At 46.5% G+C, this 27,400-nt stretch overlaps 1 protein-coding gene across 1 annotated transcript in view; it reads left to right on the top strand.

Moving 5' to 3' along the window:
• The window catches only part of LOC136577978 (uncharacterized), a 49,146-nt gene extending 22,502 nt beyond the window's left edge, over nt 1-26,644 (top strand). Inside the window, exons 11-15 of the mRNA XM_066577888.1 lie at nt 2,861-3,012; nt 6,654-6,731; nt 23,630-23,968; nt 24,785-24,821; nt 26,119-26,644. Of these exons, the coding sequence (XP_066433985.1) occupies nt 2,861-3,012; nt 6,654-6,731; nt 23,630-23,968; nt 24,785-24,821; nt 26,119-26,158 (646 nt within the window). The 3' untranslated portion in view covers nt 26,159-26,644. The remainder of the gene's footprint in view (nt 1-2,860; nt 3,013-6,653; nt 6,732-23,629; nt 23,969-24,784; nt 24,822-26,118) is intronic.
• Nucleotides 26,645-27,400: the final 756 nt, after the last annotated feature.

Below are 27,400 nucleotides of genomic sequence, written 5' to 3'. Positions count from 1 at the left end.
TCCTACACACTCATGGAATCGAATTGCGATTTCCACAAGCATAGGGGAAAAAAAATCGCAGTATGCTCTATATTCGTGCAGATTCCATTGAAGTCAATGGAAGCCATCTAGCCCACGGCCCATCCACAATAGACACTGTGGATAGGTCATGAGTAGCTGAGTTATTGCCTAGCAATGTCATGGGAAAAATAAACATTTTAAAGAAAATCTGTACTGTGCATGTCCGATGGCGAGCCACCCGGTCCATCCGCAATAAAGATTTAAACATTTCTGCGCAGACACTGGCTCCAATATGGACTCCTGCATACGGAATCCGACACGTTCATGTGCTGCCCGCGTAAGGAAAAAAAAAAGTATCCTGACATACTATATACCTACTCAGTGGATGTCGAGGGCACTCTTGTCATCTGCCAGGTCAATAACGGTCCACGGACCCCTTCAGCATATGTATCAGGAGATACAATGAACATGGCCTTAGATAGAACTTTATGGAGATAATGACATCTTCACAGTAAAGGTCTTTTTAAACGGTCCTGATATCAGCATTAATGTTCCTCTGAACGTTTGTTCACCCGACAATCAGGCCGTGTAAAAAAGACAATTATCCAACCAATGAGTGAGCGCTCGCTGGCTGATCATTGGTATTCAGTGAACATGAAGATGCTTTCTGATCGGCTCTGTACGTCTCTCCATGTGAACAGGGAGGTATATAGCCGTCCGGTGGGGCACAAACTATCTTACTAGCGTTCTTCACAGTTTAGACTGATTAAAATAAATAATTTTATTATAGAATGCTAACTTCCTGATGATCCGTGGCATTCATGGGGAAACGTGTCGAAGATCTAATTTAGTTCTATAAAAGGGAATGGAACCCTAATTCACATCTAATGTAAATAGGAGAATCGATCCTATAAGGGGAACCAAACCCGAACTCACATCTAGTGTAATAACAAATAGGAGCCTTGTACATCCTATCTACGAGGTCCTACACGCTCCCGCTATTTATAGTACCACACTATCACGAGGTGGCTTTGGGTCTTTCCCACTGTCACCTTGACTAATATTCCTGGTACATAACAGGCTCCTAACATCCATACCGAGTCCATTAATTTAGGGAGAGCTCTTTACACTATTTGGCCACTTGGGGCATTTGTGCACGGCCCCACAGTGACTTTGCTTGAAGTATATGTGAGTTAGTCGCCAATAGTATAACATCTAATTTGGCCACCAACCCATATAGCATGCTACCCGTTGGTGGTTTTGTTTTTTGTTCTATGTCAGGTATGCCCTAAAGTGGTATATGTTTTTTAGCATTCTATAATAAAATTATTTATTTTAATCAGTCTAAACTGTGACGGGCTTTAATATTACTGTTAGACTACTGCCCCTGTGTATTATCTTACTAGCGTTCGGCTCCATAATCCAATTCTTGGCCGGTGTAGAAGACCATTAAAAGAGCTCCAGTTGACTGATTTATTATAACAGATGACAAACTGATACAAACGGAGACTAATGCATCTGTTTTTGGATTGATCTGTCAAAAAGAGGAAACCGTAGTCCCCTGCCTACAGAACTAGAAACTAAAGCTGGGCTCACATGCCCGTATGCGGATTCCAGCTGTGAGCCCGGCCGTGATTCTGCGTACTCGTACTTACGCAGGAGGTCATCACAGTACACCTTTTGTTTGTTCATATTTCTAACACCGTTGCTTACCGATGACGTGGGTACCCGCAGCCTGTACACAATGTAAATGCATATGGGCTACAGGTATATCCGCGACCATGGAGCACAATGGGCACTATGTCACGGATGTCGCGATAAATAGAACATGCTGAGTTTTATTTTCCGCGAGTGGATTGCACAATTCCAACCCAACTGATGTGAGCAGAATTATGTTTTCCAATGCATTTGATTAAACAGTGTAATACCGCGGATCATACAAACGAGGAATCCACAATTCAGATCTAGTCGTGTGAGACCGGCCTAATTATAGTGCTGCTACTGAAGATGACAAGGGGTTAGGTGATGTATTTTTTATACCAACCCACTCCCGCGATCCAGTGGTGTCCCACTTTGAAGTCAGTGCGCGGCATGAAAATCTGTCTCTTTTCAGAGTCCCAAGTGCATGCTTTCCTATAAAAGTCTATAGGAGGGCACAAGACTCTGAAAAGAGTCCAATTTTCAGTTAGCGCACAGACTTTGCAGGTAGGCAGCGCAGGCACCATCAAGCAGATGAGTATGAAAAATATGGCCACCGTCTCCCTGTCACCTGCCCTATTTCCTTTTGATTTAGGACCACCTTTTTTCGGTCAAAAAATTGTACAGATATATGGAGAGCTCATGATGAACCCAGGAGACTTTCTCCGGCACATGAGGACTAGAGCTCTAGTTTGGCTGCAACATTTCATTGCACTCTACATATATTATATCCCTGTGCTAAAGGCATCAGCAGTAAGAGATGGTATTTTTGCAGCAGGATGACGCAGAAATTGGGTTTAATGGAGTGTAAAACAGTTTTAACTGCCCCCCACTTCTTTGTAATATGAGCTGCCATTACACATCCCATCCTGACATGTTACATACAGTACACACATGTGTGATATTTATGTGGGGGGATGGGTTTTCTTTGGTAAAGTTGGTTTAAAATCCCAAAACATTTCTATGTCCTGTTCTGTAGATTATAGTTGGAGTCCAGTTGCAGGAGAGGTTCCAATTCCCCGTCTAGTTTATGGTGCCACGACCATCCTGCCGCATGATGTGTTGGGATATTACCCGGGTAATGTAAGTGTGATATGGTTGAGAGGAGCCGGACGTAAGATCTACGAAGAAGCTGTGCTACTTATCGGAGTGTGGCATCCAGGAGAGCGGCCGATAACACCTACAGCTGTACCGCCCGTCTGCCCATCACCCCCACACTGGGGACACATCAGGGGGAGAAATATTTATGTCTGGTGAACCATCCTGACCTCAAGAAACCAATAGAGAAAACCACAGGGAGGCTACAAGTCATTGGTGAGTGTATATACATTTATAGAAATATATAGCTGCCTCCGGCTTTACAGAAAAGGATCAGTTTTATTCATTGACATTTGGTAAATAAATGAAAATAACAAAATATCTCTTTATATATCCTTCAGTTAAACCCCCCCCCCCCCCCCCAGAGTTCGGCTCTACTCACATTTTGTTTGGACTCTATGTCCAGCATATAAGTCAGGAAAATCTTGCATTCTATACCCCAACATAAAGCCCCAATATTTGCCACAGTATAATACACAGATGGATAATCATCCATAAGACTTATGTTGGAAAAAAATGTAAGCCGTGTGTTATGTGTTTATTGGGGGCGTCTGCTGTAGAGGAAAGTGTAAAAGGTTGTGTGGTCACGTTTCAGTAAAGCCCAGGCTGTCACAGCCGGTGATGAGAAGTCTGTTTATCTCTGGGGAGATGAAGTATTTGCTCAACCTGGAGAACTTTTATCCTGCAAGCATCAGGATTACATGGAGGTGCGGAGTGGGAGGATCAGAAGACGTCATATCATCCTCTGAATCATTGGCTGATAATCCTGACACAACCTACAGCGTCTCCAGTGAGGTCCGAATCCCTGAGGATCGTCACAAGGATCCAGGATTCATAGTACGAGTGACCTGGGAACATGAATCTATGGAGAGACCAGAATCCAGGGAGCTGTCTATCAGAGATTCAGGTGAGGAGCGGGATGTTACCTCCTGGCTGACCTCTAATACTGTTATATATGGAGAGCCTGGAATCCAGGGAGCTGTCTATCAGAGATTCAGGTGAGGAGCGGGATGTTACCTCCTCGCTGACCCCTAATACTGTTATATATGGAGAGCCCGGAATCCAGGGAGCTGTCTATCAGAGATTCAGGTGAGGAGCAGGATGTTACCTCCTCGCTGACCTCTAATACTGTTATAAATGGAGGGCCCGGAATCCAGGGAGCTGTCTATCAGAGATTCAGGTGAGGAGCGGGATGTTACCTCCTCGCTGACCCCTAATACTGTTATATATGGAGAGCCCAGAATCCAGGGAGCTGTCTATCAGAGATTCAGGTGAGGAGCGGGATGTTACCTCCTCGCTGACCTCTAATACTGTTATATATGGAGAGCCCGGAATCCAGGGAGCTGTCTATCAGAGATTCAGGTGAGGAGCGGGATGTTACCTTCTTGCTGACCCCTAATACTGTTGTTAGGGAAATTCAATATTTCTTCAATATGCTGTGAGGCTCCAAATGAAAGGTGGTTATGGCGGCCGCCATGAGAAAGCAATGGACACAGACATCATGACCGAGTCTTAAAGCAATCTACCTTTATTACAAAACATCTTTCTTTATATAGTATTTATAAAGGAGAGTGGTCTATTGTAAAGATGAGCGAACACCAAAATGTTCGGGTTCGCGTTATTCGAAATGAACTTCCCGCGATGTTCGGGTGAATTCATGAATGGGTGAGTGAGGGCTGCCTCTGATTGGTCAGGCTGTGACCATTCAGAGGCATCTTATTCAGCAGGCGGGGATTTTAAATCCCCGGCTGCTGAATACTACTCACAGCTGTTCAGAGCAGTTCAGGAGAACTGCAGCCTGCCGCGCTGAACTCCATCTGCCGGCACCAGGTGAGTATATATATATTTTTTATTTTTACACATTTCTGGATGAATTGCAGGAAAGGGCTTATATATTTAACCCCTTTCCGACAATTCATCCCGCGATCGCCGGCAGCCCATTGCATTCAGTGGAGTCGGCTGTATTGCCGGTTCCATTGAATTCAATGGGCAAACATCGTTCTTCTCTGTCACAGCTGTTACAGCTGTGGCAGAGAAGAAGGATTTGTCTTCTATATGTTCTCAATGGGGTTGGCGCTGCTGCCGCCGGCCCCATTGAGCGCATATAGACGAACATCCGAACATCGTGTGGTGTTCGTTACGAATAACGAACATCCCGAACACCCTAATATTCGCCCGAGCATCAAGCTCGGACGAGTACGTTCGCTCATCTCTAGTCTATTGTCAATATGTATACATTTCAGCCAGCCATGTGCTTTTACATAGATAGCAGTTAATCATTAAGGCTTTGTCTTTACTGGACACTATTGTAAACTGACCTTTGAACAGTGTAACAGAAGATATGGAAGAATGTATAATATATACTTTTGCTAAGTACTATTCTCTATTTCTAATTCCTGTAACAATGCAATATTGCCTTGCAAACAACACATGAAGGTACAAGCTTATATCAAAGATGTTCATAGGAGTCAGAATTAAATATATATATATATATATAATATATAATGTTTTTGGCTCAAAGCCTTCACAATCCCGCATTTGAAACAGTCCATCTTGAAAAGAGCCTTTGTAGTGGTACTATCAAGGGTTCTAAGCCACCCCTGCCAGTCTTTCTTTATTGTCTTCTTTGCCGGATCCTCACTGTTGTTGCTTTTTTACGTATGACTGTTTCAACGATATCGTAGAGGGAGCGATTCCAGATAATTTGCTTGTCTCCGTATCCCACAGAATGTCCAGTTATTGCAAACACTCAAAAGAATAAACAAAAGAAACAGTATTACTAATGGGTGAAACATAAAATCCATCATCTTTCCTGCAGTAGGTGACCATCCAGTATAAATATCATATCATATATCATATCATACCAGTGATACTCTGGTTCTTAGTACCTATGCTGACCAACTTATCTACTACCGATACAGTTTGTTTTTCTAATTCCATAAGGGAGAGGTTAGTAACATCCAAATGCTTTTGAAGGTGTTCAATATCTTTCATTAGTCTTACAATTCTACCCAAGGATACAGTTAGATTTGACATAGGGATAGCATCTGGGTGCCAGTAATACTTTAATGCAGCTTCAGCATCTGGCAAAAAGGGGTAAGTTTCTGTAAACCAATGTATTGTTTTGTAAACATCCAGAAAATGGAGTGGTGAGATTATACATACTGATGGTGTTAGTTTGGTTTGGTAACAAAGCATATATATTGGGGGCCAACTTCTATCAGCACATGGAAAGAAACAGGTAGCACCGTCCAATCACATATGCTGCCTGAAGGCTGCAGGAAACATGGCTCATATGCGGCTGTACTCCGTCCGCATACTAGGCCATCCAGTGTTTCTTCACAGTTTTCTATGCCATGGGTTTTATTTTCGCTATCAATCATCGTACCTGTGAACTTGGGCAACCAATATTGGAAAGCATATAGAGGCGGTCCGAACACCACAGATAGTACTACAAACTTACACATCAGGCTTGTGTCCTTTACCTCAAAAAAAGTCATTTCTCCACAATTTTTCATTATTTGTCATCAAGTCTGATTGTGCTTTGTCCTTCTCGTGAATCATATATACATATTGCAGGCTACATTGTGTATAGTTTATGAATTTACTCATATTTGCAAACAAATCATTTTGAACCGCAAAACTCAGATTAAAAAGCGTTAATACATCCTTATCATATCCTAATGTCGGGGGAGGAACAAGGAAGGCATCCATCGTGCCTGAACATTTAACAATTGAGATGCATCTTGTCCTACCCCTGCCATTTAATTCATCACCTCTAAATCTATAGAGTTCAAACCCCTACACCTGTACCAATTTCCCCTAATAGGGTATCATACCATTCTCGTTTTACTCAGGTGCAGAGTTTCATTGCTGGAAGAGAAATATTAAAATGCACAATGGTTTTCTGGCTCTTTGTGGACACATTCATACAGGTATGTGGTATTTTTACCATATTCTCATCGCGTACTTTCGGTCTCATATCTTTTTTTTTTTTTTAAATCCGTGTTTATTAAGATTTTTATAGTCAAAGCAAGACATACAGATAACGTCAAAGTGTTAAAGCAGGATATCAAACAAGTTACAAAAAGTGTATACATTACAATCTTAAATTACTTAGTTCGGGAGGGTCCTGATTGGCAACCACCAGATAGATCGCCCAGCCAGGGCCCCTTCCAAGGGCAGAAAAAGAAAAACATAAACAGGAATACAGACAGACAAGACAGACCTAACAAACAGGGGGAGGGGGGGGGGTGTTGAGCTGGGCAGAGGGCGGGAATTGGGAGCGGTTGAGGGAGGGGGGAGGAAGGGGGGGGCATAGTCTGAAGTAATTGTTGAAGTGTCAGCCCGGTGCCTAAGGGGTGTGGGGTTGACCCGTCCTATGCAGAAAGTTAAGGGAGAGAGTCCCTCGTTTAGACTCACTTCGTCTCAGCATGTCCAACAAGCGGGGGCCTCTTTAGCCAGTTCCATTAAAGTTTGTTTCTTAAAGAGCGCCACGGACTCCAGATTTTTAGGTAGTTGTCATGGGTACCATTGGACCAACTGACTAGTTCTTCAAGATTTGGAAGAAGGTCAACTTTATCTCTCCATTGAGACAAGGACGGAGAAATTTGTTGATGCCAGAGTGATGGAATAAGTGCTTTGGCCGCATCTATGAGGAAGGCCAAGAGCTTGTGTTTGAGAGGATGGAAGGCGGAGGTAGGCCTCCTCCACTTCGGGGGAGAGCTTAAGGTTTGGAGACAACTTCCTCAGAACCCCCTCAACGTCAAAACAGAAAGAAGAGATAAGCGAGCATTTCCACCACAAGTGCAGGAAGGAGCCGATCTCTGCATCACATCTCCAGCACCTACTATGCGAGGCCAGTTTATGGATGAACAGCCACTAAGGAGTCCTGTACCATCTCGACAGAAGTTTGTAATGGCACTCCTGGGAGGTTACACAGGGAGAAAGGCCGAAGGCCGTCTTCAAGATCAATTTAGTGTCACTCAGGGATAGGGATATGTGAAGTTCCTTCTCCCACGAGGTTAGAAAGGCAGGTTTAGAGGATGAGGGGGGAGAGATGATGTGTTTGCGTAAGAATGCCATTTTCTTATTAGTTACATTACTCCCTGTTAAAACTGTCTCAAAGACGGTCCCAGGTCTAGTGGATTTGAATTAAGGGAAGGAAATCCCGAAGTACTGTTGCTATGTGGGTGGACAGGAGCAGGGGGAGTGTCTGGTTAGGCAGAAGCTCCTGGACTAATTCAGGGGGAGATCTATGTGCCAGAGCCTGGATGTCACTGATTTTTTTTATCTTTAAAAATTTTCCAGATACTGGCTGAGCATGAGTCTAAAGGCAGGTCCAGGATTATGTAAAGAGAGCAGAGAGGGGCACAGGGGGATGGAGAAGGTGCTAGGGTCTCTCCAAGATCATTCCAGGCCTCAAATGGGCCTCTGAGCAGAGGGTCATCACGAGCCCTCTTAGAACTACTCTTATCGGGGTACCATAGGTCTTCTCTGAGGGTTGGACTATAGGTCCTCTCAGCTAAAGAAAAAATGAGGCTGTCTCTGCTTGGGAGGGCTAATTCCATCCAATAGTTCAGTTGGGAGGCCAGATAAAAGTCATGGACACAAGGCATACCGATACCACCCTCACTGACCCTCTTCACCAAAAGGCAATTAGCTAATCTGGGTCTTCTCCTTCTCCATATGTACCCTGAAAAAATAACACGAAGAGCTTTAAAGAAACTACCGGGGAGGTGTATCAGGAGGAGGCAAATCTGGTAAAGGATCACCGGAAGCACATAAGATTTTAGAACATTTTTTCTGCCCAGCCAGGAAATGAAGGGCAGGTCGTACGCTCGCAAGAGGTTTTTAACTTTAGTCAGGAGGGGTACAAAATTTGTGAAGTATAGGTCTTCTGTTTTTTTAGTGATTTTTACTCCTAAAAAGTCTATCTGAGATTCAGACCAGGCAAAGGGGGTACGGAATCTTATATCCCTACAATGGGATGATGTTATAGAAATGTTGAGGACAATGGACTTAGTAAAGTTGGTTTTAAGGTTACACACGGCGCTGAATTCTTCCAGAAGTTTGACTAGTCTGGGTAGGCCCAACTCTGGGTTTGTTATCAAAAAGATGATATCGTCGGCAAAGGCAGCTAAAGATAGTTCCTCTCTATTTATTTTCAGTCTCTGGATCTTTGGGTCTGCCCTAATCTTTTATAGGAAAGGTTCTAATTAGAGATGAGTGAGCACCAAAATGCTCGGGTGCTCGTTACTTGAGTCGAACTTTCCGCGATGCTCGAGGGTTCGTTTCGAGTAACAAACCCCATTGAAGTCAATGGGCGACTCGAGCATTTTTGTATATCGCCGATGCTCGCTAAGGTTTTCATTTGTGAAAATCTGGGAAATTCAAGAAAGTGATGGGAACAACACAGAAACGGATAGGGCAGGTGAGGGGCTACATGTTGGACTGCATCTCAAGTTCCCGGGTCCCACTATTAAGCCACAATAACGACAAGAGTGGCCCCCCCCCAACAATTTTTACTTCTGAAAAACCCTCATTAGCAAGGCATACCTTAGCTAAGCACCACACTACCTCCAACAAAGCACAATCACTGCCTGCATGACACTCCGCTGCCAATTCTCCTGGGTTACATGCTGCCCAACCCCCCCGCACGACCCAGTGTCCACAGCGCACACCAAAGTGTCCCTGCGCAGCCTTCAGATGCCCTCATGCCACACGCTGGCCTCATAGCCACACCACCCTCATGTCTATTTATAAGTGCACCTGTCATGAGGAGGAACCGGAGGCACACACTGCAGAGGGTTGGCAGGGCCAGGCAGCGACCCTCTTTAAAAGGGGCAGGGCGATAGCCCACAATGCTGTACAGAAGCAATGAGAACTCCAATCCTGTGCCACCTCCATCAGGAGCTGCAAACGTGGGCATAACAATGGGGAATCCATGTGCCACACAGTATTCATTCTGTCAAGGTGTCGCATAGCTCAATCCACACTGCAAGAGGAAAGCCATCAGCGCTCTGCCCCCTACCCAAGTCAGTCAGTGCCTTTGTGCCAGACAGGTCAAACACCGCAATGGGAACTAAGTTTGCACCAACAGCATAGGTGGGTCCTAGGAAACCCAAGACATGTACAAAAAATTGATCTGAGCGGCCAAACATGGCAGACTTGCACCGTGCCCACGGCATAGGCCTCAGCCCACAGATTCAGCAATCCTAGGCAGGAAGCGGACTTTCACTGCACCCAGGACATAGGCCTCTGCACAACCCCTCAGCAATCGCGGGCCTACAGCAGACTCCAATGCTAGTGTAGCTGTGCACGTCTCATTAGTGCTGTATTGCTCCTGTAGTTTGTCCCAATGCAGTGCCCCGGATAGTAGAGCTTACGTCAGATTAAATACAGGTGGGCTTCGGCCCACACTGCATGCCCCAGTCAGACTGGGGTTCTTTATAAGTAGACACAGGCAGGTGCAACTCCGTGTGGACCGACAGCCTGGGTGGGTCCCAGGAAGCCATCGACGTTACATAAATAAATCCCATTGCATTGCCCAGCACGGCTGAGGTAACGTCAGATTAAACGCAGGTGGGCTTCGGCCCACACTGCATGCCCCAGTCAGACTGGGGGTTTTTTATAAGTAGACACAGGCAGGTACAACTCCCTAATGTGAAGTCACTGTGGACCCAAAGCATGGGTGGCTCCCTGGAACCCACCGGCGGTACATAAACAAATCCCTTTGTAGTGCCCAGCACAGCTGAGGTAACGTCAGATTAAATGCAGGTGGTCTTCGGCCCACAATGCATGCCCCAGTCTGACCGGGGTTTTTAATACATAGACACTGGCAGGTACAAGTCCGTAATGTGAAGTCCCTGTGGACCCACAGCATGGGTGGCTCCCTGGAACCCATTGGCGGTACATAAATGTATCCCATTGCAGTGCCCTGCTCAGCAGAGCTAACATCAGATACAATACAGGTGGGCTTCGGCCCACAGTGCATGCCCCAGTCAGACTGGTAATATGTACCTTAACAGTAAACGCGTTGGTGGGAAAGTGGTCGCGACTGCGAACCTAGTAGCGCGGTTTTATTTTGTTGGTTTTTGGAATGTGGCCATGATTAAGTGGGCCGTGGCGGGGGGATGGTGGGAGGGCTCTCTTGTTGTGTCATTAAAGGTGAAATTCTTGGACTGCCACCAGACGGACCAATGCAAAGGTATTTGACAAGAATGTTTTCATTGTTGGAGGAGGAGGGGGATGTTTTTGAGGCGCTACGTGTCCTCTCCACGTGTCCGTGGTTATATGCACCTTAACAGTAACCGCGTTGGTGGGAAATGGCCTCGCCGCCATCATGTCTTTGGGAAGCCTCCATTTCCACACCCCAGTGACATAGCATTAGCAGCGGTGTAGGCAGAGCCCAGAATTAGTAACATTTCAGCGGTAGCATTAGGGACAGGCCCCAGTAACATATCACTAGCAGCAGTATAGGGGGAGCACAGTATTAGTTCCATTTCAGTAGTAGTAGCAGTCAAGACAGGCCCCAGTAACATATCACTAGCAGCAGTATAGGGGGAGAACAGTATTAGTTCCATTTTAGTAATAGTAGCAGTCTGGACAGGCCCCAGTTACAACTCCGAAGCAGCAGTATAGGGGGAGCACAGTCTTCGTTCCATTTCAGTAATAGTAGCAGTCAAGACAGGCCCCAGGAACAATTCCGAAGCAGCAGTATAGGGGGAGCACAGTATTAGTTCCATTTTAGTAGTAGTAGCAGTCAAGACAGGCCCCAGTAACATATCACTAGCAGCAGTATAGGGGGAGCACAGTCTTAGTTCCATTTCAGTAATAGTAGCAGTCAAGACTGGCCCCAGTAACAATTCCGAAGCAGCAGTATAGGGGGGGCACAGTATTAGTTCCATTTCAGTAGTAGTAGCAGTCAAGACAGGCCACAGTAACATTCCTGTTGCAGCAGTTTAGGGAGATAACAGTCTCTTTCACATTTCAGTAGTTGCAGTATAGACAAGGCCCCAGTTACATTTATGTAGCAAAAGTGTAGGCCAACCCCACACACCTTGCTGCACCATGAGTGCAGGCGAAGCCCATAAAAATTACTAGGATTACACTGTAGGCGAGGGCCCAAAAAAATTGGTGTACCAACAGTACTAATGTACCTCAGAAAAATTGCCCATGCCCAACCAAGAGGGCAGGTGAAACCTATTAAATTGCTTTGGTTACTGTGGCTTAATTTGTAACTAGGCCTGGAGGCAGCCCAGTTAAAATAAAAATTCGTTCAGGTGCAAGTTTCAACGCTTTAATGAGAATTGAAACATATAAACATTGTTTACAAAAGTAATATGACTGAGCCTTGTGGGCCTAAGAAAAATTGCCCGTTCGGCGTGATTACGTGAGGTTTCAGGAGGAGGAGCAGGAGGAGGAGGATGAATAAAATACACAGATTGATGAAGCTAAAAGGTCCCCATTTTTGATGGTGATAGAGAACGATACTTCCATCCGCGGGTGCAGCCTACGTATTGTTTAGGTACCGCTGCTGTCCGCTGGTGGAGAAGAGAAGTCTGGGGAAATCCAGGCTTTGTTCATCTTTATGAGTGTAAGCCTGTCGGCACTGTCGGTTGACAGGCGGGTACGCTTATCCGTGATGATTCCCCCAGCCGCACTAAACACCCTCTCTGACAAGACGCTAGCCGCAGGACAAGCAAGCACCTCCAGGGCATACAGCGCGAGTTCAGGCCACATGTCCAGCTTCGACACCCAGTAGTTGCACGGAGCACAGGCGTCACGGAGGACGGTCGTATGATCGGCTACGTACTCCCTTACCATCCTTTTACAGTGCTCCTTCCGACTCAGCCTTGACTGGGGAGGTGTGAGACAGTCTTGCTGGGGAGCCATAAAGCTGGCAAAGGCCTTGGAGAGTGTTCCCCTGCCTGCGCTGAACATCCTGCCGGATCTCCGCGCCTCCCCTGCTACTTGGCTCTCGGAACTGTGCCTTCTGCCGCTAGCGCTGTCGGATGGGAATTTTACCATCAGTTTGTCCGCCAGGGTCCTGTGGTATAGCATCAATCTCGAACCCCTTTCCTCTTCGGGTATGAGAGTGGAAAGGTTCTCCTTATACCGTGGGTCGAGCAGTGTGTACACCCAGTAATCCGTAGTGGCCAGAATGCGTGTAACGCGAGGGTCACGAGAAAGGCATCCTAACATGAAGTCAGCCATGTGTGCCAGGGTACCTGTACACAACACATGGCTGTCCTCACTAGGAAGATCACTTTCAGGATCCTCCTCCTCCTCCTTCTCAGGCCATACACGCTGAAAGGATGACAAGCAAGCAGCATGGGTACCCTCAGTAGTGGGCCAAGCTGTCTCTTTTCCTTCCTCCTCATGCTCCTCACCATCCTCCTCCTCCTCCTCCTCAACGCGCTGAGATATAGACATGAGGGTGCTCTGACTATCCAGCGACATACTGTCTTCCCCCGCCTCTGTTTCCGAGCGCAAAGCGTCTGCCTTTATGCTTTGCAGGGAACTTCTCAAGAGGCATAGCAGAGGAATGGTGACACTAATGATTGCAGCATCGCCGCTCACCATCTGGGTAGACTCCTCAAAGTTTCCAAGGACCTAGCAGATGTCTGCCTACCAGGCTCACTCTTCTGTAAAGAATTGAGGAGGCTGACTCCCACTACACCGCCCATGTTGGAGTTGGTATTCCACTATAGCTCTACACTGCTCATAGAGCCTGGCCAACATGTGGAGCGTAGAGTTCCATCGTGTAGGCACATCGCACAGCAGTCGGTGCACTGGCAGATTAAACCGATGTTGCAGGGTCTGCAGGGTGGCAGCGTCCGTGTTGGACTTGCGGAAATGTGCGCTGACCCGGCCCACCTTTCCGAGCAGGTCTGACAAGCGTGGGTAGCTTTTCAGAAAGCGCTGAACCACCAAATTAAAGACGTGGGCCAGGCATGGCACGTGCGTGAGGCTGCCGAGCTGCAGAGCCGCCACAAGGTTATGGCCGTTGTCACACATGACCATGCCCGGTTGGAGGCTCAGCGGCGAAAGCCAGCGGTCGGTCTGCCCTGTCAGACCCTGCAGCAGTTCATGGGCCGTGTGCCTCGTCTCTCCTAAGCTGAGTAGTTTCAGCACGGCCTGCTATTGCTTGGCCACCGCTGTGCTGCCACGCCGCGCGACACCGACTGCTGCCGTTGACACATCTTGATTGCGAGACAGAGGTTGCGTAGGAGGAGGAGGAGGAGGGTGGTTTAGTTGAGGAAGCATACACCGCCGCAGATACCAGCACCGAGCTGGGGCCCGCAATTCTGGGGGTGGGTAGGACCCAGCGGTCCCAGGCTCTGACTCAGTCCCAGACTCCACTAAATTCACCCAATGTGCCGTCAGGGAGATATAGTGGCCCTGCCGGCCTGTGCTTGTCCACGTGTCCGTTGTTAAGTGGACCTTGGCAGTAACCGCGTTGGTGAGGGCGCGTACAATGTTGCGGGAGACGTGGTCGTGCAGGGCTGGGACGGCACATCGGGAAAAGTAGTGGCGACTGGGAACCGAGTAGCGTGGGGCCGCCGCCATCATGTTTTTGAAAGCCTCCGTTTCCACAAGCCTATACGGCAGCATCTCCAGGCTGATCAATTTGGCTATGTGCACGTTTAACGCTTGAGCGTGCGGGTGCGTGGCGGCGTACTTGCGCTTGCGCTCCAACAGTTGCGCTAGCTACGGCTGGACGCTGCGCTGAGAGACACTGCTGGATGGGGCCGAGGACAGCGGAGGTGAGCGTGTGGGTGCAGGCCGGGAGACGGTCATGCCTGTGTCTTGACAGGGGGGTTGGATCTCAGTGGCAGGTTGGGGCACAGGGGGAGAGGCAGTGGTGCAAACCGGAGGCGGTGAACGGCCTTCGTCCCACCTTGTGGGGTGCTTGGCCATCATATGCCTGCGCATGCTGGTGGTGGTGAGGCTGGTGGTGGTGGCTCCCCGGCTGATCTTGGCGCGACAAACCTTGCACACCACAGTTCGTCGATCGTCTGCACTCTCAGTGAAAAACTCCCACACCTTTGAGCACCTTGGCCTATGCAGGGTGGCATGGCGCGAGGGGGCGCTTTGGGAAACAGTTGGTGGATTATTCGGTCTGGCCCTGCCTCTACCCCTGGCCATCGCACTGCCTCTTCCAACCTGCCCTGCTGCTGCACTTGCCTCCCCCTCTGAAGACCAGGTGGGGTCAGTCACCTCATCGTCCAGCTGCTCTTCCTCCGAATCCTTTGTGCGCTCCTCCCTCGGACTTACTGCCCTCACTTGTCCCTCACTGATAGACAACTGTGTCTCATCGTCATCGTCCTCCTCACACACTGAAAGCTCTTGAGACAGTTGCCGGAAGTCCCCAGCCTCATCCCCCGAAACCTGGGAACTTTCCAAAGGTTGGGCATCGGTCACGACAAACTCCTCCAGTGGGAGAGGAACCATTGCTGCCCAATCTGGGCAGGGGCCCGAGAACAGTTCCTGGGAGTCTGCCTGCTCCTCAGAATGTGTTATTTTCATGGAGTGAGGAGGCTGGGAGGAAGGAGGAGCAGCAGGCAGAGTATTCAGAGTTGCAGCTGTGGACGGCGTAGAAGACTGGGTGGTCGATAGATTGCTGGATGCACTTTCTGCCATCCACGACAGGACCTGCTGACACTGCTCAGTTTCTAATAAAGGTCTACCGCGTGGACCCATTAATTGTGAGATGAATCTGGGGACCCCAGAAACTTGCCTCTCTCCTAATCCCGCAGCAGTTGGCTGCGATACACCTGGACCAGGAGCTCGGCCTGTGCCCACACCCTGACTTGAGCCTCCGCGTCCTCGCCCGCGTCCACGTCCTCTAGGCCTACCCCTACCCCTCAGCATGGTGTATTACGAGTAGAGCAGAAACAGAACGCTGTAATTAAATGTGCCGCTTATTGGCCTGTGGTTGGAGGCTGACTTCGCTTACGGAATGCACAGCAGAGCCAGGAAACAATTATGCGCAAGGCTGGGTATTAATCAGCGACTACTACCCGCAGCAGACACGCCGTAAACTGAAGACGGTCACTGCCAGGCCAAATATAGTATTTTTTTCCACTTTTTGGGAAAAAGCCCACTGCCTCTGATATACGCTGTATTTGGATTTCCCTGTTGGAGGATGACTGTGGTTACTGAAAGCCCAGTGCAGCCAGGAAACAATTATGCGCAAGGCTGGGTATTAATAAAGGACTACTACCCCCAGCAGACACGCAGTAAACTGAAGACAGTCACAGGCAGGCCAAATATAGTATTTTTTTCCACTTTTTGGGAAAAAGCCCACTGCCTATACAGCCAGTGTACCTCTTTCCCTGCCTCACCAGTACTGCCCCTATACTCTGTAAAATGACTGAGGACGCTATGGTCTGCACACCCGATTTCCAAAAAAAAAAAAAATTCTGCAACACTACTAAAAGCAGCCTCAACAGTACTGCACACGGTCAGATGTGGCCCTAAGAAGGACCGTTGGGGTTCTTGAAGACTAAAATAACACCTAACACTCTCCCTATAGCAGCTACAGCAAGACAGCACTTTTCCTGGTCTCTCTCAGCTCGCATCTGTGGTGAACCGCGGGCGGGGCAGATTTTAATACTCGGGTGTCACCTGATCTCCCCAGTCACTCACTGCAGGGGGGTGGTATAGGGCTGGAATTTCAAAGGAGGAAGTTGTAATGCCTTCCCTGTCTTTCTATTGGCCAGAAAAGAGGGCAAATTTGTCAGGGAAGAAAATGAAAGTGACTCGAACATCGCGTGGTGCTCATCTCGAGTAACAAGCATCTCGTGTACACTAATACTCGAATGAGCATCAAGCTCGGACGAGTACGCTCGCTCATCTCTAGTTCTAATGTTAGGATAAAAAGGGATGGGGAAAGTGGGCAGCCCTGTCGAGTGCCGTTATTGATGTTAAAGGGGGGTGAGAGAGATTCATTAATTTTAAGTCTGGCGAGGACATAGCGTATATGCAGAATATGGCTGACACGAACCTCGGAGGGATGCCGAAGTGCAGCAGGACCAATTCCATGTAAAGCCAATCCACCTTATCAAATGCTTTTTCAACGTCTGTGCTTACTAAATCTAGGGGGATATTATGAGTCTGGATGTATCTCGATGCATGCAGTAATCTTAGACAGTTGTCTTTACCATCTCTTCCTTTTACGAAGCCAGTTTGTTCGATGTTGATTAGGTTTGGGAGGTATAATTCCAACCTTTTAGCCAGGAGTTTAGCCCAGAGCTTCATGTCAAAATTGATTAACGAAATTGGCCTGTAGCTGCCGCACATCTCCGGGTCCTTGTTATCTTTCTGTACTAGGGTTATATGAGCCTCTTGGGCCTGCTTCGGGAGTGGGACACCTTGCAGTAAGGAGTTGAAGAGCTTTGTAAACTGAGGGGTTAAGGTTTGTTTAAATGATTTATAGTAGATTAGCGGGAAACCGTCAGGGCCAGGGCTTTTCCCAGTCGGGCATGAGGCTAGTAGATCTTCAACCACTCGTTTAGTGACAGGGGTCAGCAACGCGGCAGCTTCTCTGTCTCCAATCCTGGAGAGTTTCAACTCTTTTAAGAAGGCATCAATCTGGTTCCTAGCGCTAGAGATGGCCTCTGGGGTAGTTACTTCTTTAAGGTTATACAGACGGGAATAGAAGCTCTGGAATTCTTTGGCTATGTCCTGTGTCGTGGTGACCGTAGAGCCCGAGTGTGTTTTAATAGATTTAATAAAGTTTCTGGCGCGGGCCTTTTTGATAAGCGTGGACATATATTTACTTCCTTTGTTTCCTTGGGCATAGACTATGTGTTTTGAGATGGAGGTGTTTTCTATGAAATTTGGTATCTAAGCATGGTCTAAGATCTTTCCTGAGGGAGATTAGTTCTACAAGCGTAGTTTTATTTTGGGAGGATTTTGCAGCTTGTTCTAGCTTAGCAATTTGTAGCAGCTTTTCGTCAATCTCCATCTGTTGTTTTTTCTTGACTCTAGAGCCCAGGGCGATCAACAGGCCTCTAGAGAGGGCCTTATGGGCCTCCCACACCATCGGGATTGACAGGTCAGGTGTCCAGGAGTCCAGTAGGGAGGGGTTAAGTCTCCATCTCGACTCCCAGGAGGGGGGTGGGGGGGGGGGGTCAGAGAAGGACGGAGTTTGATATACACTGGGGCGTGGTCTGAAATGGTTATTGAGTCAATGCTAGCTTTTAGTATGGATGATAGAAGGTTGGAGGATACAAAAATTTAATCTAATCACTGAAAAGATGAGTGGACTGAGGAATAGTATGTGTAGTCTTTTCTAGAGGGAGATCGGTATCACCATGCGTCCACGACTCCAAGCTCTGCCAGACTGCGGGCCAATCTCCTCAATCTAATCTGTGAGACCTGTGACTTCCCGACTGACGAGTCCAATAGGGGGCAGTGAGTGACATTAAGGTCCCCTCCCAGGAGAATAGGGCTCATAGCAAAGTGCCTGAGGACCTCTAGCTGCTTAATCAACCAAGGCAATTGGTCAGTATTCGGGGCATAAAGGTACGCTATAGTCAGTTTAGTGTTATTTAATGTGCCTCTCAAAAATAAAACCCTGCCATTCTTGTCTGCATACTGGGCCTCACAGGAAAAGGTGACGAATCTATGGAACAGGATCGATACTCCTTTAGAGGATGACGTTAGGTGAGAGCTATGGAATCCTAGCGGGAATTGTTTCCCTGGTAAGGATAAACATCTACTCCCCTTAAATTGAGTCTCCTGTAGAAAAACAATCTTAGAGCCATACCTTTTTAGTAGGAGACTTAGGTGATGTCTCTTAGAGGGTGAATTCAGGCCTCTTATATTGAACGTGGTGAGACAAAGAGAGTCAGTCATGATGTTCCAGCGGACGAAGTGGTAGGGTACCTGTTAATAAGGCTGAAAGAGGAGAAAATGTGAGCGGAGAAGAGGGATTAGAGATACTCTGAGATATTGTGAAGACCAAGCGATAATGGGTTTTAGGAGAGATTGGGGGAGGGAGGGTAGTACACAAAGTAAGAAGGAGATACACACGAGGAAGTGGATAGACAAATATACTTCCTAACGGAGGAAGAGATAAAACAGAGAAAAAACGTAGTACTGTTGAAGGCAAAACCAACAATTACGAGTTTGCCTATAGGTGGAGGCGGGTTAACAGAACTGCTAAATAGCAGAGAGCAGTAACTGAACACACAGCCTGGTCTGATAGGCACCCGTTAGAACCTTTGAATATAAAAGACGAGTTATAACAAATAACCATGCCTTCTGGGGAGGAAGAGGAGACATATTTACATATTGTGAATGTATGGTTAGTACCAAAGAGGGAGATAGAGCAGGGAAAATTTTTATCAATGTCCAAAGTTTAGTCAATGTCCAAAGTTTTTGTCTCTGAATGTGGTCAGTATCTTCTTTGCTTCTTTCTTTCACGGCTTGAGGGCCACTGCCTTTGCTGTGAAGTCTGCTAGGGCGTTGCCTTTTGCTTCTGCAGTGTCTGCTTTGGTATGAGCTTTCACCTTTAGGATTACTACTTTGTCTGGTAGGAGTAGGGCTTTCATGAGGTTCTGTACTGCTACACCATTCTTGGGTTGTCCTACAGATGTTAAAAATTGTCTGGCCTTCCATGTTAGGCCGTAATCATGAGCTATGCCAAATGCATACCTGGAATCAGTGTAAACATTTGCCATCTTACCTTCTGCCATTCTACATGCTTCAGTGAGGGCCTTCAGTTCCGCTTATTGTGCTGAGACATGCGGAGGCAGAGCTTCTGCTTTTAGGACATCTTGTTGTGTGACCACTGCATATCCAGTGTGGAGTCGTCCATCCTCACCCTGGTACCATCTACAAAAAGCTCAAAATATGCATTGTCAACAGGGGTTCCAGTAACTGTTTTTAAAACCTGAATTTTCTTGTTGCATCAATGCTAGACAATCATGCTGATATTCTATTTCAATTAGATCATGATCTTATTTGCAATTTTTTTTAAATAGCTGATCTGCAATACCTAGATCACCTATGCCTCCCCCTCCCCCATTTGAACCAGGATACTCGATTGGAAAAAGAGTAGCCGAGTTCAAGGTAGTGCACCATTGAAAAGAAATATTAGAGGGGGCATGAGCAGGGCACACTGCAACCTTATTTGATGAGCTAGAGACAGATGTTTAGGTTGTACTTGAGTGAGTATACTCTGGATGTCATGAGGGGTGAGAACCACTAGGGGGTAGTACAGGACCAACTCAGAAGACTTGTCAACCATTACTTGTACTGCTGCCACAGGAGGGGGCTCCTCGGGCCATCAAACCCATTCTCATAGAATAATACCCAAGTGGCTATGGCCATCCTCCATGTTTTTGCGTCAATACTGCAGTCGCATGACCGGCCAAGGACTGCAGTATGAGACAAGTCCCAAAAAGGTGCGAAGTTTGTCAGCAGAAGAAGGTACAGAAATGACTTGAACTGCAGCTTTGCGCTCTTCTGTGAGCTGTTTGGTCCCTTAAGCTAGGCAATGGCCTAGAAACACAACCTTTTGTTTACAAAGCTGTAATTTTTCCTTTGAAGCCTTGCAGCCATTTTCTGCTAAAAATTTTAGAAGAGAAATGGATGCAGATGGACATGTTTTCAGATCCTCAGCACAAAGCAGAAGGTCATCAACATATTGACATTCACTCAGCGCTGCTATCTGTGCTGATCCCGGTGCACACTGTGCAACCAGGATCCTCCTCCCCCGTCCCCCGACGTCTTCTACTTTGGTTCCGCAAAAGCAGGGGGAGAAGGCATCCAACAGAAGCACAATGCCTTCAGTGTGCACCTGAGATCAGGCAGGAGAGGAGTGGCGCTCCCACGAGGAAGAGGGGTAAATATGTGGGGCAGGGGGCAGGTGTTCTGACTGCTGGGAGAATCGACGGCAGGGGGGGATGGGAGACATTCTGACTGCTGGGAGAATCGCTGGGGGGGGGGTTGGGAGACATTCTGACTGTTGGGAGAATCGCTGGGGGGGGGTTGGGAGACATTCTGACTGCTGGGAGAAATCGCTGGGGGGGGATGGGAGACATTCTGACTGTTGGGAAAATCGCTGGGGGGGATGGGAGACATTCTGACTGCTGGGAGAATTGCTGGGGGGGATGGGAGACATTCTGACTGCTGGGAGAATCGCTGGCGGGGGAGGGGAGGCATGACTGCTGGGAGAATCGTTGGGGGAGGCATTATGACTGCTGGGAGAATCGCTGGGGGGGAGGGGGGGCATGATGACTGCCATGAAAATCGCTGGGGGTGGAAGAGGGGCATGGTGACTGCCAGGAGAACCGCTGGGGGGGAGCATTATGACTGCTGGGGGAACCGCTTGGGGGGAGGGGGGCATTATTATTGCTGGCGGACAGCTGGGGGCGGCATTGTGACTGCTGGTGGACCACTGGGGGGTATTATGACTGCTGTGGGAACCGCTGGGGGGGGGGAGCAGGCATTATTACTGCTGGGTGACCGCTGGGGTATGTCACTCTTATTACTAATGGGGGGGTGTCACTATTATTACTGCTGGGGGATGTCACTATTATCGCTGGGGGGGGGGGAAGCAGGCATTATTACTGCTGGGTGACCGCTGGGGTATGTCACTCTTATTACTAATGGGGGGGTGTCACTATTATTACTGCTGTGGGATGTCACTATTATCGCTGGGGGGAAGGTGTCACTATTACCGCTGGGGTATGTTTACATGCGGCAGAAATGGGCAGGGCTGTTTCAAAATAGACCGGGTGCAGATTTTGACTGCTTTTTAGATGCATAAATACTGCATAATTTTCCACAGAAATTTCCGCTGAGGACATTCTGCAGTATTTCAGCATCCAAAAAGCAGTCAGAATCTGCTCCCGGTCTATTTTGAAGCGGCCCTGTCCTTTTTAGAACGACGGGGGTAAAATCATACGTCGCGATAAGCCCCGCCCCCTGACGTGTTGGCACTTTGCGATACATAAGTGGGTTTTGGGTTGTAGTTTGGGCACTCAGTCTCTAAAAGGTTCGCCATCACTGTTCTAGACCAATTAAAAAAAAAATTATATATATATATCTTACCACTTTTTAATTCTCTATGTTTAATTTTATCCCAATCTGTGCCACAATAGTCTTTCACATAATTTAAGATTATAGTTCCCATTGCCTCCCCTGTTTTCAACATAATCAGAGGACCCAGATCAGCTGATGTTGCAGAGTATGTGTCTTGTATTTGTGCTATCTGTCTAAAGAAAGGCATAGGTCTGGTCATGGGGTCTGGTAATTGCTGTTTGAGCGACATATGCTCTTGTGGCATCCATGGTCTATATTTGACTTTTTGTGATGTTGCATCATATTGGCTCCCTCTGCCTTCCCCCTGATTTACATCTGCTCCTGTACCACCCTCCACTCCCTGCATCTCCTCCTTGTTCTCTTCCTCATGCTTCCACTCACTAGCCTTGGATCTAGTGAGCATAGGCATAAGCGGTTTGTGCCGAGGAGCTCCGCAAGCAGGGCAGCTCTCTCTCCAATCCGAGTTTTGTTGTCTACAATGCCAGCAGGTCCATCCCTCCGGTCCAATGTTTGACCTTGGAGTGGATGGCTAGGCAAAGGGTGGGGGAGGAGGAGACGGTTGGAATTGAGATGAAGGAGGGGGGTAGAGGTGGGAGAGGGAACTGATCCAGCAATGGGGGAGCATAATATACCTGTGCTTTGAATTCTTTTCTCATTTCATTTTCAGCCATGGAACAGTATATATTTCATATACCACAACATGATTCATATATGGGCCCTTCGCACACATACAAAAATTCACAAAAAATGATAGATCCACATTTATGATCAGGACCAACAAATATATGACACTCTAATGGCAAATATAATCAATTCTCAATTCACATTTCTTTGCAGAGACAAGTAGGCCTTGTACAGCACAGTACCCCACCCTTTGGAATTTAAATTATCTCCTATAGAACACGGAAACTTCTCCAGACAAATAGCAGAACTGTATAACAGGTTCCACTGCCTGTAACCATATTCTATTATGCAAATAGCCGGGGCGCCTGTGTTTAAAATTAACCTAGAGTGTAATATACTTGCCCCACCTTACAAAACTGCAAATTCACACTCACTGGGGTTTTATTCATTCATATACGGACTGGTAAGTTTAGCATGTAAAGTAGAAACTGGGATTGTATTTATTGTACATAGGACTGCCAACAGTGAACAAAGCACATATATAAGAAAAACTCTTATGTACTGCAGTTTTTACATGCTTTGTCCATTATAGGTTATCCAATGACAAACACAATACAACTTATGCCCATTTCCACCCACATACTTATAGTCATCATTTCAGTTAGCAACTATTATCACTGTTAAACCTTTTTCTATATCTTTACTTGCCTTTTTTAAACTATCCAACATTTCTGTAATCCATCGGAGACAGAATGAAATATATATGTATATGTTTTAGGCCCATAGCCTCCAGAAGCCTATATCAAAGATGGAGACAGAAGATGGAGACAGAATGATATCTATCTATCTATCTATCTATCTATCTATCTATCTATCTATCTATCTATCTATCTATCTATCTATCTATCTATCTATCTATCTATCTATCTATCTATCATAGCAGGATGAGGCAGAAATTGGGTTTAATGGAGGGTAAAACATTTTTCACTCCCTTCCACTTCTACGTAATCTGAGCTGCTGTTACACATCACATCCTGACATGTTACATACAGTACATACCTGGGTGATATTTATGTGGGGGGATGGTTTTTCTTTGTTAAAGTTAGTTTAAAATGACTAAACATTTCCCTCTCCTGTTCTGTAGATTACAGATGGCGTCTGGTTGTAGGAGAGATTCAGAATCCCCCTCTAGTTCACGGCGTCCCGGCCGTCCTGCAGTGTGGTATCGCGGGGTATTTCCCGGATGCGATCGATCTGATATGGTGGAGAATTGTTGGACAGCAGTTACATTTAGAGACTGACCCTAATGCTTACCAGAGTGTGACATCCATGAGAGCGGCCGATAACACCTACAGCTACACCGCCAGTCTGCCCATCACCCCCACACTGGGGGAACATCAGGGGGCAGAATATCTATGTGTGGTGGACCATCCCACCCTGGAGAAACCCATAGAGAGAAGCACAGGGAGGCTACAAATCACCGGTGAGTGTGTGTACATTTAGGACTGTTCCACACAGGCGGCACGTTATCGCTGCAAGAAAATTGCAGTGCTATCACATCAGTGGTACATGCAATATCGCTGTGCTTTCTTGCTGCGATATCGCAATTTTGTGTTGCGCGACTTTGTAGCACCACAACAGGTGTTTTTTATTTGGCTGGGGGAGGGGGGGGGGCAGGGGACTTGAAATATAAGCCCTACCCCAAAAATAAGCCATAGCTGCATAAAAAAAAAAAGAAAGCATATACATCACCTAAGAAGAGCTGTCAGCTCCGCCGCATCTTCTCCCTGGTCTCCGGTAGTTGTTTTCAGGCTTCTCTTCTGGTCAGGGATTGGAAAATCCCCACTTCCAGGAAGTGCTGACTCTGATTGGCTGAGCACCGCAACACTCAGCCATTTAGAGGCAGCACTCGATGAACCAATCGCTGAACCAATAATTGAATAGCTGGGATTGCTTCATCAAGCATTGGCTCTGATTATTTGAGTGCCGCGGCAGGCAGACAGATGGATGGATGTATTGAGAGATAGATAGAGTTAGATAGACAGACAGACAGACAGACATAGATTGCACAAACCCATTGGAATTGATGAGTTCTATTCTGTGCATATTGCACACACAAATTTCACATGGAGACGGGTGGGATGTCTTATGTGGGATTCATCTGTGGGGATCAGGTCATACGGAGAAAAAATCCCCCAGCAGCCCAGTAATTATCAGTGTCACCGGATTCTGGAATATTCTTATGTCACATTATAACCTTCATGTTTAATTCCAACTAAATAATTTCCTTCTGTTTCAGGTGTAGAAAATAAACTTATTGAAGACTTCAGGGAATTCTAAGTTATTCTATTAATCCAGCAGTTATTATATAGTAAGTGGTGTCCGGTGTGATGAGTGATGGAGGTGACAGCGGGTAAGGATGCCATCACTGACCGGTCACATCTCTACACGGACATCACTGATTCTATAGTGGGATACTGTCTGACATTTCTGGGGGTCTATAGCGGGGGGCCACAACTCATCCAGTTAGGGGATTACTGAGCCGACCATGAACTGAGCTTTATGTTGAATCCCTGTGTAGTGAGTGCTTGTATAGTCCACATCACCTCCTCCTTTAGATTGTAAGCTTTTAGGGTCAGGTCCGTCACTGTGAGATGCTATTTTGTCCTGAGTGTCGGGTATTATGGATCATGTTGGTACCAGTTTATTAAGGTTATTACTATTACCACTACACTATGTAGAGTCCATTCCCACCGCGTCCCGGGTGACTGTATGATTCCTGCAGCGCTCAGTATTTCCTGGTATATACAGTCCTCTTTCAGCTCCTATTGTCAGTCCCCGATGACCATTGAGTTACCTCTGTGCCCCCTGACTATTGTAGGATTTGTGGTCATAAATAAGGTAAAAAAAGGTGTGGGAATCCGGACACATGGATAAAATTTTTCCTTTGCTTTATTTCCATATCAGGCTTGCATAGTCAGGTACATGGTTTCACAGGTACATGGTTTTACAAGTACAAGAACGCGTATCGGCGAAAAGCCTTGTTCACCTCCATAAATAAGGTAGTAATAATATTTATTTATATTCCGCCAACATATTCTACAGCACTTACACGCTTACAAAAACAGGGGAGTACAGAAAGACAAAAGTACAAAAATACAAAAACCACGGTTACATGTAGTAATCAGTTGATGAAGACAGTAGGGGTGAGGGTCCTGCTCCAACTAGCTTATACACTACAAATAATGGGGTGATGTAGAAGGTAAAGGGGCTGGAGATGTGCAAGGTATGGCGGGGTGGAGAGTGAGGGATGCTAGACACATAAGCAATGGTCAGACTTAAGCCGTGTGGTGAGTGAATTGGTATGACTGCAGGGGGCGGTTAATGGCGGCTAGCAGGGATTGCAGTCACTAGGACAGGGAGCATGTTATCAGGCAGAGTACAGAGGGGTTTGATTTATGAGATGTGGTATGCTTCCGTTAATAGGTGCCTTTTTAGGACATGCCTGAAGTCAGCTGATCCGTAGACGGACACTTCCTGTATACAGAACCGGCCAACATGATGGAACATCTTGATCTTTAAGGCTTTAGACATTGGGTTAAAAAGATAAGTAATTGTCATTGTCTTTTGTAGGTTTGAAGAAATATCCACATTTGGTGATGAAGTAGATTAGCGAGCACATGAGGTAGATGACAATATATAAGAAGACCCTCAAGAAGAAAGAGAAAACTTGGCTCCTGAGAAAGATAATGCAAGTTGATGTCATTCTTGTTGACCAATCAGGAGTTCTATGGAATGCAGTGGATGTTTGTGTATAACGTAGAGATTCCCACAGTTGGGAACAGATTATACTTTACTCTTTGTGGAAGAAAGTAGAGGGTGACCCCTAATAAGACCGAGTACAGGATTGCTCTTGGGCTTCAGTATGAGGGGCAGCAGGAGCTTGTGGGTTCTTAAGTAATAAGATCATGCACAGGACTGCTTGTGGGAGTACAGCAGGAGTTCGTGGGTTCTTAGGTAATAAGAACGAGTATACGACTGCTGGAGGACTTCAGTATGAGGGGGAAGCAGGAGCTTGTGGGTTCTTAAGTAATAAGATCAGACTGAAAATTAGTTTTGTACAAAAAGAATAGAAAAATATGTGATCTTTGGTGCTCAGATAGGGTTTCAATAAAAATCTGTCTCATCAATATTGCAGAAATATTATTTTATTTTTTATTTCATGTACATAATCCATAGAGAAGTGAAAGGCCAGGTAAAAATATACAGCTAATTAATACATTTGAGAACCTCACTATTAGAAGTGGAAAGAAAGAACAAAGACAAAAAATTCAGAAGGAAAATAGAGGAGCAAGAGACACCGATCACAAACTAAAATGTTTCTACACAAATGCACAGAGCATGGAAAATAAACAAGGAAAATTGGAGCTCCTAACACAGGTAGAGAAATATGATGTCATAGGCATTACGGAAACTTGGCGGAATGATACACATGATTGGAATACAAGACTTGAAGGATGCAATTTATTTAGAAGAAGCAGACCTAAAAAAAGCAGAGGAGGTATTGCGTTGTATGTTAGGAAAACATTCATCTCCACAGAGATTCAAGCTTCAGAACATGGGAGTTCTGTAGAAACCGTTTAGGTAAGAATACAAGGAGAGAACAACAGAAAGGAGACTATTGTAGACATTGGCTATAGGCCGCCTGGACAAGCAGAAGGTAATGATGAATTCTTTCTACATCAGATGGCCAAGCTCTCAAAACAGCATGACATAGTGATCATTGAAGATTTTACCTATCCAGACTTTTGTTGGGAATCTCTCTCAGGTAAAAGTAATGGATCCAACAAAATTGCTGACAACTTTATCTTCCAAAAGGTCAAAGAGAAAACAAGGGGATCTGGTATCTTGGACA

This window comes from Eleutherodactylus coqui, chromosome 8, assembly GCF_035609145.1.
Source record: "Eleutherodactylus coqui strain aEleCoq1 chromosome 8, aEleCoq1.hap1, whole genome shotgun sequence".
Taxonomy (NCBI): domain Eukaryota; kingdom Metazoa; phylum Chordata; class Amphibia; order Anura; family Eleutherodactylidae; genus Eleutherodactylus; species Eleutherodactylus coqui.
The sequence above is the reverse complement of the archived record's forward strand: the minus strand, read 5'-3'. Positions and strand labels throughout refer to the sequence as shown.